The following is a 12,118-nucleotide window of genomic DNA, read 5'->3' as shown; positions in this document are numbered from 1 at the left end:
GGTTCTAGGCAATGCCCGGGTTGATGACTACGAGAAAAAGTTTGCTCTTTTCACAAACAAGTGTCTCTCCCCCCCTCCCCACACCCACCCACCCACTTACGCGTACTTGAGAGGCAAAAAGCCCCTGGGAGCGTCCGAAAGAGAAGTCGTTTGTCCGTTTCCCCGAGGTACCCCTTTGAAAGAAGCACAATGCTGCCGTGCCAAACCCCTCAAGACTGCGCCGGTGCTAAAAGTGCGCCGTCTTCCTTCCTTACCTGGGATTGGTGCTGTTCCAGTAGACGGCATAGCGATCGGCCACCGTTTTGGAGCTGGGATCTTGGCTGAAGACGCACGTCCAGAGCAGCAGAAAGACCAGCGTCAACATCTCCACGTGGAACATCACTCCCCGCCGCAAGACACGGCGAAGTGGGAGACAGAGAAGCTGCGAGCGCGTGTGCGTCTTTTCAAAAAAAAAAAAAAGAACAAGAACAAAGGAAAACACCGAGAGAAGGGAAGGAGGAGGAGGAAAGGGAAAAAAAGAGAAGGAAGGACGAACCACAGAAAGTCACAGGACACACACAAAGAGAAAAGTACAAGGGAAACGAGGAGGCTTGAGGAGATCCCCGCCGAAAAAAAGCCGGTCCCGAGGAGAGATCCTTAGTAGGGAGCCTGAGTGCCCCGATAGGGGGAGCTGGGCGACGAGACGGGCAGCAGCAGCAGGCGGCGGCGAAGAAGGCGGGAGGCGCTCATTCACCGCGGCGAGTCCTGTGTGGAGCCTAAGGCGAGACATGCACCGGCCCTGCCCCCGTCCAGCGCTGGTATGGGCGGCTCCGCCGTCCTGGCTTCCCCTCCCCTCAGAAAGGGCTGCTCTCCCCCCGCCCCGCGCTCTCCCTCTCTGGGACTTTCTTCTTTCCGCCTTTTGGCGCGAAGGGTCCGAGGGAGCGGAGATGGAGGCCGACGAGGAGAAGGAGCTGCTGCGGCAAAGCTTCCGAGGCGGCAGCAGACAGCCGCTTGGGCTCGCTTATCTGCTGCTGCTGCTGCTGCTGCTGCTGCTGCTGCTGCGGGAGGCCGGAGTTGAAGCGTCTGGCTCGCTCTGGGAGGGATGCTCCGTTCTTCTTCGGCTGATGGATGGGAGGAAAACCCGGCCGGAATCCACAGACCCACAGAACCGGCGGCAGGAAAGGAGGAGAAAGAGGATCGAGAGGAGTTTGCAATCCCAACCGACTCGCTTCTGGAAGGGGTGCTCGGAAAAGAGAGGATGAGAAGCGGAAAGTGGGAGAAAGGACGTCTTCCAGCTCTCGGGGCTTCTTTCGCCGAGAGGGCGAGGAAGCAGCTTTTCCGCTCCCCGGGAGGTGGGAGCAGGCGGTCTCTCCTTCCAGCTTCGCCAAGTGGCTCCGGAGCGAAGCGAGGTCCGAGTCCCTGGAATGTCAACTTTGCGAAAGAGGGAGGCGGCGGTGGGATTAAAATAAAACGGGGGAGGCGGGGAGGGGGGGGCAGAAGAGGTCAAGGAAACCCAGCAGACGCCTACATCAGAGGGCGAGCAAGAAAGGCAGGGCGATGGGGGAAGAGGAAGAAAGCTTTCCGGGGCTTGCCCGGCAGGCAGCTGCTCCCCGCTCTCAGAAATCGCCGCGGCGGGAGTGGAAAGAAGCGGGGGAGCGCCTCTCTCCCCAGTCCGCCAAGCAAATGAAAGAAAAGTCGAATGCAGCGGCTGGCAGGCAGGGACCGCGAGGACCAGCCAGGATTGGAGGAGCAGAAGTCAACACTGCCAAAGAGGAGGAAGGAAAGGGAAAGGGGAGGGGGGGGTCTTTAAATAGTCACGCCCACTTTTTTCTCTTTTTTCTTTCTTTCTTTCTTTTTTGTTTTTTTGCAACGACCGGTTTCTTGCCCGCGTATAAATCGTCAGCGGTCACCAAGGAAAAGCGGGGATGCTCGCGGGATAGCTGGCTGTGAGCAACAGACGGGCTGCGTAGATGCTCTATGCGGGGACCGTGGCAGACATCCTACATGTGTCTGCGCGTCAGGTTTGGAAGCCTCCGTTTTATGTCAGTGCGTGTGCACAAAAACAGCGCAAGCGGCTGGCTTGGGAGCGAAAGCGCTGCTGGTAGATCATGTGGGATTTTTGCAGGCAGTTTACTTGAGGAGGAGGGGAACGAGGAAGCTCGGAGCAGCCAGTCAGAGCCCAGATTGTTTGCTTATTGATTGCTTTTCCCCTTTTTCTGTCCCTCCAACCCGATTGGACTCCGATCTTATCAAAAGAGGCGTCTCCTTCGCCTTATGGCCCGCCCTTACACCAAACAGACTCGCCCACCTTCTGAAAACCTGACTAATTGAATTATACCAAGTGGTTTCTTGATGCAGCAGGTAACCGTTTCCACGGGGCAACAGCGGCAGAATTGCAGGGCGATGCCCGGTGCCGGCTCTTGGCTCTTAGCTCTTCGCGCTCCCCGTGGAAAGGGAGGTGAAAGGAGAACCAAGTGAAAGCCATTCACCCAGATCTGGGAGGAAGGAATGCGGCATCGGCTGCCGAAGGAAGTGATCATATGCCGAGATCCGGGAATTTCATCCCAACCTGCCAGCTTAGTCTGGCTCTCTTGAGTGTGATTTGTTTTTAAAGGGAGGGGGAGGGGGAGAAATGAGTTTAACTATCTGGTAAACAATTTGCGTGGAGTCTTCTGTTCCCCGATGGATGCCTTGCTAAAAAGCAGGTCAATCCTGGAAGTTTGCATAAGATGGTTCAAAATAAAGTGCTCTTTGCTCGATCTGCACTTACATTTGCAGGTTCCCAAGCCTCTCACTGAGTTGAATACCCTTTCCCATCCTTGAGTCGGCAAAAACTACAGTGCTTGGCTGTCTATATCCTGCTCTCTTTTTCCAGGGTCGGCCAGCTACCTAACTTCTTTCCAAAATAGCAGGTGATAAAGCCTATTCGACTTTACAAAGATCACAGAAGACGGTGCTTTAACTCTGTCTTATTCCTGGGTGGGGACAAGGCAAACTCAAATGACATGGCAGAAAAAAAAGTATGCCAGAAAAGGTTAATGCCATGTCATGCTTTGATGCAAGCTGTAATGTCAGAGCATGTGCTGCTGAGAGAGAAATTGTGGACCTTAGCAAGTCCCATTTCATCAGCTTTGTTCCCAGGACAGATATCTTAATGCCTCCAGGCAGATGCATTTGTATGCTACCCCCGCTAGTGAGCCGACTCAGGTGACCTTTCTCCAGAAAGCAATTTTAAGGTGTTGTACTTTTATATGGATCCACCCATCACCCCTTCACATAATTTTTTTAAAAAAACTACCCCAGTGGAGACCAAAATCCCAGGCCAATAACTAAAAATAAACACTGTTCCACAAGTTATAAGTGGAACTTGACTATACAAGAAAATAAATTAAGAAGAAAGGGAGTGCAATGAATTGTACGCCTTTCAGAATCACTCTGTAAGTGAGATGGGCAATCTCTAAATTTGATATATAAATAAATAAAATTAATTTTCTTAAAGGAATATAGCCTGCTTTGTGTCTGTTCTTTTGACAACTTGGGGAAAGACATGCAATACATTTTGGGCAGGGGTTTTCCTTCCTGCTTTCTAACAGCATTACTTTTAATTCTGTGAGAAATGTTCTTTCAAGTATAACAAAATAGTTTTTCAGCAACTGCGCCCTCCCCTAGAAGTATGTGTTTTAACTGCTCTCTCTGGCTCTAATTTTTTGAAGCTTTCCAGTTGTTTCAAAGTGCCCATGTTCCCTCTAGTGGTGAATTGTAAGACAACACCTCAGGCATTTTGCACTGGGTTTATTTCAATCAGTTTGCCTATACCAGGTAAGATATACTTCAGTATTTTTTTAAAAATCCATTAAGAGTTGCTAAAAATATGAAATAACCCTTTCGGATAATCTAAGAATAGGAAAGGTTTTGAGAATGCAAATCTACCAAAATATATTTTGTGTCATGAGGGGTAGATTCAAATTAATACCATAATAGATGTAAATATAGATAACAAATATAATATTTGCTGTCACTGAAGCAGAAGAGTATGCCACCGTATTCTGTATTATAGTTTTCCATATTGCTGAAGCTGGTTTTTTTCCTTGTAGTTATGCCCAAGATGGCCAGTATAGAGTTAAGTTGGTATAGTGATAAATTATTAACAGGATACCAGGTTACAAGCAAAATGCAATTGTCATAGTTCTATTTTCAAGCAATTGACATTAAAGAATAAACAGAAGCAATAGCACAATAACTTTGGATCCATTATCCTTTTTCCCCCATGGCTTTCATGGCAAGTGCCACTACAAAACAATTAATATGGGTTTTTTGACTTAAATTTGTTCATTTATCTATTAATCTGTGTGCCTTGTAATTAAACAATTATTGAAGCTACTTATTTTTGCCAATAAATATATTTGACTTTTGCCTATAATTAGAATCATAAGGTACGTTAAAGAAGTGAGTTATTCTGCATAAACATGCATTAAAAATTGAAATAAAGAATTTTCACTGAGGAATACGAACAAATATAACACAATAGTTGCAATGCTTCCCCTTGCCACGCTAACAATCAACAAATACTTCCATGGAACTTCTTCCTTAGCTAAAATGAAAAATAAACGGGACCTACTAAAGAGATTATTTTACAAGTCATGTCTTATATCTAGAGTGCATGGCATAGGAGTTGTTAATAGGAAATAAATGCAGAAGACAGTGCATTTTAAAATGGAATAATACATTTTTACAGATTTTTAATACTCAACGTAAAAATGTCTTGCACTGAATTAGTTCACTGATCCACTTACCTTCTATTATTTTTCATTTCTTGAACTGGGCTCAAGATTCACATTTAAGCTATTGTGCTGTTTGAAGAGAGCTTATTGATTCCCATCCTTTACCATTTTAATTAAGGATGCAGAATGGAGAAAATGAAGCAGAGGAAAGAAAATTTGAGGGCTACCTGCTACTAGTGAATTAGCCCAAAATAATCCATGCCTGTGGTTGAAAGAGGAATATTTGCTTTTTCACTTTGGTAACATACACAATAATAAGGCCTATTAACACACAGCTAATTGAGGTTGTATGGAGAATATTTATTCTGCTTTTGTATCTACGCGCATGTAAATTCATTTTTCCAGAAGGGAAGCTGGCAAAACACAAAATGGACATTATGTTTCAAAAGCATATTGTACAGTTGACTATTGACAAACAGTCTCAGAAGACTTTCATTTTGGCATTTATTTTTAGAAAAGTAGCCATGTTAGTTTGTTTCAGTCAATTAAGTAGCATCTTAAAGACTTAATATGTTTGATTAAATAGTTCTACATAATTTGCCTTAAATGATAATAAAGAAAGATAAATATTTCCCAGGGCAGGAAAAAAAAACGGATTGACTTCCACAGATCCTAGGATCAGCTCTGTTCTTGCATCCTCAAATATAAACTTGCAATTGCACTGGATCTTGGTTACAATGGTTATCTATGCCTTGTGATTGAAGGGGCAGCAAAGTAGGAAAAAAGCCAGCAAGTGAGAAGGCAAAGTCAGTAAGTTGTTCGCCTTCATCTTGTAAAGATAAGATGAAAGCAAACAACTTACTGACTTTGCTTTCCCACTTGCTGACTTAAAATCTCAACTGTGGGGGGGGGGGGATGAGAAAGTACTCATTCAGCCCTAAGATGTGCAAGAAGCAGAAGTTACCTTAAAATGATTTCCATCACAGGAGCAGGTTCCTTCTCAATATCAGCATGGACTTCAGAGTGTTTCTGCTGCCATGGGGACGAAAATAAAACAGGTATGTGTCAATCTTTATTGCCACTTTATTAAAGTAAGGAAACTCTTTTAGAAAGCTGCCTGCTCTGGTATAGATTTTGATTGCTTGACACTGAGCACTTGAATGTCTTTTTTTTTAAAAAAAGATAAAGACTCCCTCTGGCCAAGAACTGATTCTCAGTTCTTTCGGAGTACACAAGGCATTTTGTGTTTGCTAAAGAGGTCCTTCAGAAAATGTCTTGAGGAGAATGTTTGAAAATTAATTATAGGGTGACATGAATAATCATGAATAGCATCATTAAATTTTTCTATTTATTAATGTATAATAAAGGATTATATAATGTATAATAAAGGATTCTATTTATTAATGTATAATAAAACTTTACATTTTTCTTGCTTAATGGAAAAAAATTCCATGGGAAAATGGCTTATCAAAATTTAGAATGATTTCATTTCTCTCCCCAGAGATTAGTGACCAGCTATTTGGGAGCTAGAAACTTCAAAGGTATTAAAGTAGAAGGCAGGGCAACTCAGCCATACACCATCTAATCACATTTCTCCAGTATACCAAGCTTCTGTTTACTGTCTTCCTTTTCAGTGATTTCAGATATTGAAAGGCATCAAACTTCACCTAAGCCAATAATATGAGAGAGAGTGGGAGGGAGAGTCATATAAGTGTGCTAGGATGTTTTGAAAAGAGGCTGAATAATTATAGATTTGAAGTTCCACACAATATCATCATTATAATATAATTGGTTTGCACATCTGTTGGGAGTAGAGGGGTACATCCAAGTAGAAGCAAAGATGCTTGTTTGTCTCCTCATACGAATTTTTTTAAAGAGACGTTTCAGATGTGCCTTCATTGTTTCAATCATCAGAACATGTAGCAGCTGCAGTGCTGATTCTAAAGCATCTTTCTGAGATGCGTGAACATAACTGGAGCTTTGCAGAACATGAGTGCGCAGCCGTCAAGAGCTGCATAATGATTGGTAAATTGTAAAAGAGAAAGTTAATTAAAAGAATTCACAAGTCAGGCATCTACACGAAAATGCTACTAACTTTTACAAAGTTGTGCATTATCTTTTTTTATGAAAGCATGTATAGTAATATAAATGAAAAAGAATTTTGACTTGACTAGTGTGACATTCTTAATCAGAAGGAGATCTAGAGGAAGCAGGAAAAAATGACTTCAATACAGAGGACATAGCTGACATTAGTTATTGCCTATTACACATAAAGTTTTCTGTTAAAGACAACTGATGTTATCTCTAACATGCAAATAATAGACTTTACTTTACAAAAGGAAATAAAATCATCCTTCTGACAGCCCTATTAAACTCCACTTTTGCAAATAAGGATCAAGTAATAGGATAAAAAATTAAATTGGGTAACAATGTACTGAACACTGTAGTCTGATCTTAATTAGCATATTTACTTGAACAATGGTGCCAAGAGACATTTGTATGGTGCATATGTTACAATATGGCGTTTCTTCTCCCTTGTCATTAAAATACTCAGAAGAAGTTTGCTTAAATAAAATCAGGTTGCTGATCCAATGTGCTTTATGGTCATTGATCACAGTTATTGCCAGCCTAACTATATTAGGGTTGACTCACAATACCACTTACAATCAGTGGTGGGATGCTGCTGATGTAACAACTGGTTCGGTGATAGCACATGTGAACTGCTTTCCAAAAAAACTTACCTGCTATGTTACTACTGGGGAGTAACACAGCTGAGGAGCAACAATCCACTCTGCTGTGCAAATTATCTAAGAGGGTAAGTTCAGCGCAGGTAGGTAAGTTCAGCGCAGGGGTGGACAGGCGGGCCTGTCCGGTTCGCTTCCAACTGATCCGAAGCAAGGGGTTCGACCGAACCAGTCTGAACTGGTAGAATACCATGCCTGCTTACAATTGTTTTCAATGCAGTTCAGTGTTTCAAGGGCTTTGCCTATAAGGAACTAAGGGCTAATTTTTATATTTATTAACAAAAATAGCTGGAATTGAGGTATCTGCCAGTGGAATAACAAAGGGATACGGTGGCAGCTGCCACTGACACCCTGTATGGATATCCCTGGAATATACTATAGCTTTTACAGTAGCTGTCTGAGAATGTAATATGCTTTAATAATGGCCAGAATACATGTATCTGGTTTTGTACAGAAAGGGAAAAGGCCAGGGGTCATATGCAAAGTGTTGAGGGAGGTTGGGACTTCCTGCTTTGAAACAAAAATTTGTAGCCGTGTTCTTAGTTTGGATGAAAAAGTAGGTTCTGCTAAAAAATAAGAGAATTTTAGAAGAGCGTGACCTGAGATTTGGATGGTATGGATTTTTATATGATAAAGCTAAGGTTAATATGGGTTTTTAAAATAACTATATTGGAAGTGTCATAATTAAGAATTATGGAATAGATATCAACCCAAATTGTGATTGTATGGGTCTCAGCCCAAGAAGCATTACACAGAAAAGTATCAGACAAAAAGAAATAATTAATACATAGAGAAATATTAAAAGCATGGAGAATATAAGATAAAATCAAGAAATCAATTGCAAAAATATTCAGCTTTCAAAAGTTTTCATGTGCACAGTTAAGAAAAAGACTTAAGGTAGCTAAGGAGGCATTTGGAACTGAACAGCATAAGACAGATTTTGAAGTTGAATTACATACAAACTATTAGCATGTAATCATTAAAGTATATAAACTTTTGTTGGAATTTGAATTTGAAGAAGAATAAGTGAAAGACTATATAATAACATGACCTAATACACGGGGACCAATTGGAAAATATGTGGCTGAAAGGACTGAAATTTACATTAAAATTTAAAAGATAATTTGTATAATGATGTACCATTGGCACATGACTCCTAAAAATATTTAGTATAAATAAGGGTGCTTCAAATTTACTAGAACTGTGAACAGTATGAAAGTCTTTTAATCATGTTTAGTGGACTTGTAAAAAATGGCAGTACACTGCATATATAATGCCAGTCCAAAAGTTTTAATACAGCATCTTTGTCAATGTTATATTATTGTGCACATTCTTTTTGCTGCCGTTTTGTTTAATCTTATTTGAAAATAAAATCCCATAAGAAACATTGGAATAGTCCATAAATGCACATTTCTGCATCCATTAATTTGACTGTTTCCTTATTGATGCTGAAAACCATCTTTGTCAGCCCGGTGGATTCAACACCAGACATGGAAACAAAGAGTACTGAAAAAAACGGAAGACTTCTAGGTGGCAATCCTTAGGCAAATGTTGGAATTAAATCACAATAGTTCTGTTTGCATCATATCCTACGTTCAGAAATAAGGCTCAGCTAAAACAAAGAGCATATCAATAGCTTGACTCCAAGTAATGAAAGAGCCCGGCCTTTGGATTACAGGGTTTTTGTTCAAATGAAGTGAATTAAGGCAAAGGTCAGCTTAGTAGTATCAGATGCCCATTGCATGCCACAATAGTGCCCATGCCTTCTCCTAATTAAATTGCCTCAGATCTCACAGGATTATAAACATGGCTAATAGCAGCTAATTACAACATTAAAGTAGTCATGTATAACAAAAGGCAGCATAGCAGAATGTCTGATTCTTTTCTGGGGGTGGATGGTTAAGTCCCTTTTAAGGACTGGGTGGCGAGATGGACTGAAAGATCTCCCATGGAAAACTTTCACTACCAATGGAAATAAAATATATCAATATTATAGACTCCAAAAATATTTCCATGTCTTGCAAACTAGGCACTATGCATTTCACCATGGTTCATTTTTCAACTTTATTTCTGCAGGCATCGTACACTTCAGTGACAAGGTTTAACAATACTGCAGATTAATTCATAACAGTATTTTTGACAACCAAGATATCACATTTTATTTTGCTTTTAATATTACCATATTGCATATTCTATGAAATGGGTAGTAAAATTAATTCGTGGTAATTCATGGTATTTAAATGACCTATTTAAATTTACGTTTAAAACCAAGCATTTATATGTGATTCTGACATTGTTTTTAAAAGTTGCATTTACATGATTTTGGCCATAAACAGCTCTGAGCACTTCAAGGAATGCATGAATAAGGTCATCAACAACAAAATAGCTACAGTTTGTGTATTTCTCATATATTAACACATTTGGAGAAGCAAAGCCCGAAGCATCTGTTATGTACATACATGCAGCCAAATTATTTTGCTCTGACTCTGCATTTCTGAGAATTTGAGGCCAACCAATTCTGTCTGTGCAACATAATTAATTGGATTATATACATAATAATGTTCCTACTTTACAGAGATATATTTTTCTTTTTAGTTAAAAATATTTCACAAAAATATTCCTCATGACATTGACTTGCATGAAAACTACAAAATAAAATGTGGTGCCCATTTAGCTTCACATTTAATCATTTCAGTGCTTTACATATATTTCAATGCTCATGTTCGTTATTGATACATTATTTATGCATAATTTTAATTTTCAATTTTGCCTGTACCTCTTTCAATAGTGCAGTATATACAAAGGAGACTTCATCTCTTCCATCTCTAAATAAATGCTTTAGTTCAGGCAATTGTCATATCCATATATTTCTGTCATATATAGCAGTGTACATATGCCTAATCATCAGTGAATTAACTCCCCAAATTGTTGATATTGATCCATGGAAATAAATAGATTGAATATCTGGTCCTCAGGATGATACTAGAAAAGGACAGTTCTGGCTTGTTTTGATTTAATTCTGTTTTCTGTCTTTTCTGTAAGGACAATATAGATAATTAATAAAAGGCATTGTAGCCTTTTATATGAACATGCACTTATAAAAATATTTAACTGCATTTTCCTATCATATAAATGAGCTGGTGTTCTAGAAAAGGAGCATGTATCTCTTTGGGAAAGAACATATTGTTTGGCGATAATAGGATATGTAGTCTAACTCTAACACAACTCTAAGATGACAAGTTGGCAGATTTATATCGTAAGCAGAGACTATGAAACTCTGGTGGGTTCTCTTTTCTCATATATTCATGTCTGCTCATTGGAATCCAGCCCAAGAATTTAGAACTCAGAAAGCATGCAGAGAAATATAATTAACATCATTGAACATTATCACTTCAAAGAGAATAATAATTTAGGGTGTCAAAAAGTCAGACATAGAAATTTGTTTTATGATAGTCTTCAAACCACTATTTCTCCAAGGATGCTGAAGAGGCAGTTTGTGAATGAAGAGTGTTAGGTGTGGTAGGTCGAAGAGGAACAGGAAACATAGAGCTAAATTTTGAAAACAAGTAACTGAAGGTTAGCAGCTACAAAGAACCTAACTCTGATGCTTTTTAGGGGTTGGCTGAGTTGAAAAATGGCACAATGTATACAATGCTTTTCCTCTTTGCATACCGAAGAAAGTCGATGCTATGCTATATTAAAAATTGATAGGAATTTTCTGCATGTAAGACTGGTTGCTTTGTTCCTTTTTGCACAAGAAATCGTTAAATACTTGATGAGAACTCAGAAGCAACATGCCATGCCAAATAGGAAAGTCACAAATATATTTTTTCTCAATATTAATTTTTGTTTGTTTTTACACATAGAAAATGTGCATCAATTGTAAGTCATTTGAATATCCCTGGAAACTTAATGCTTCATAAATATATAATGAATGAAGAACTGGCTGATGTCCATCTAATTAATTACTGTATCGGAAGCAATTGCTGTAATTGGTGATAAATGAATGCTCTTTCCATTTGTTGAATGATTTGATATCGTAATGTGCTAACTCAACATCAGCCTTAAATATAGAACAAGGTCCTTTCTGTCCACACCTGCCCATAGCAGTCAATGCCTTTTACCATGCCAAATAGTTATTAAATTTAAAACATTTCAATAAGTGATGTGGAAGTATATTTCTCATATGTTTAAGTAAAGCATACTAATTAGAAAACAGTATATATCACAGACGGACATACACACATAAAGTTCTTGAAGACCAAGGTCAGTTAATAAGCTGTATCTGAACTGTATCCAGGGTGCAAGGGAGATCTTAGTAAATGACTGAACTACTGTGAAAATGAATAACAATATCCACATAGAAAATTACAAACAGTAGGAAACAAGCTAAGAATGTTCAGTATAATAGGTAGATAGCAAAAAACTGTTTTGTTGTATCAACCAACCAACAACCAAGAGACAAATTTACAACTTCAGTGAAAACTAGTTCCTGGTTACCAAGCAATCCCTCTAATAAATCGATGGTTCCTGACAGTGGTGGGATTCAAAAAAATTTACTACGGGTTCTGTGGCCATGGCAGGGGAAAGATACTGTAAAATTACCAGCCAGAGGTGGTATTTTTCAGTTCTCTGAACTACTCCAAATTTTCACTACCGATTCTCCAGAACTGG

General features: G+C 39.8%; 1 protein-coding gene across 2 annotated transcripts in view; it reads right to left on the bottom strand.

Moving 5' to 3' along the window:
• EFNA5 (ephrin A5) overlaps positions 1 to 2,087 on the bottom strand; it is a 214,438-nt gene extending 212,351 nt beyond the window's left edge. For both annotated transcript variants that reach the window (XM_026672979.2, XM_026672988.2), the window contains exon 1: positions 255 to 2,087. In XM_026672979.2, the coding sequence (XP_026528764.1) occupies positions 255 to 379 (125 nt within the window). In that variant the 5' untranslated portion in view covers positions 380 to 2,087. The remainder of the gene's footprint in view (positions 1 to 254) is intronic.
• Positions 2,088 to 12,118: the final 10,031 nt, after the last annotated feature.

This window comes from Notechis scutatus, chromosome 2, assembly GCF_049901735.1.
Source record: "Notechis scutatus isolate UNSWTSFEM ecotype Mainland chromosome 2, rNotScu1.2, whole genome shotgun sequence".
Taxonomy (NCBI): domain Eukaryota; kingdom Metazoa; phylum Chordata; class Lepidosauria; order Squamata; family Elapidae; genus Notechis; species Notechis scutatus.
Note: the sequence above shows the minus strand (reverse complement) of the source record. Positions and strands in the feature narration are given on the sequence as shown.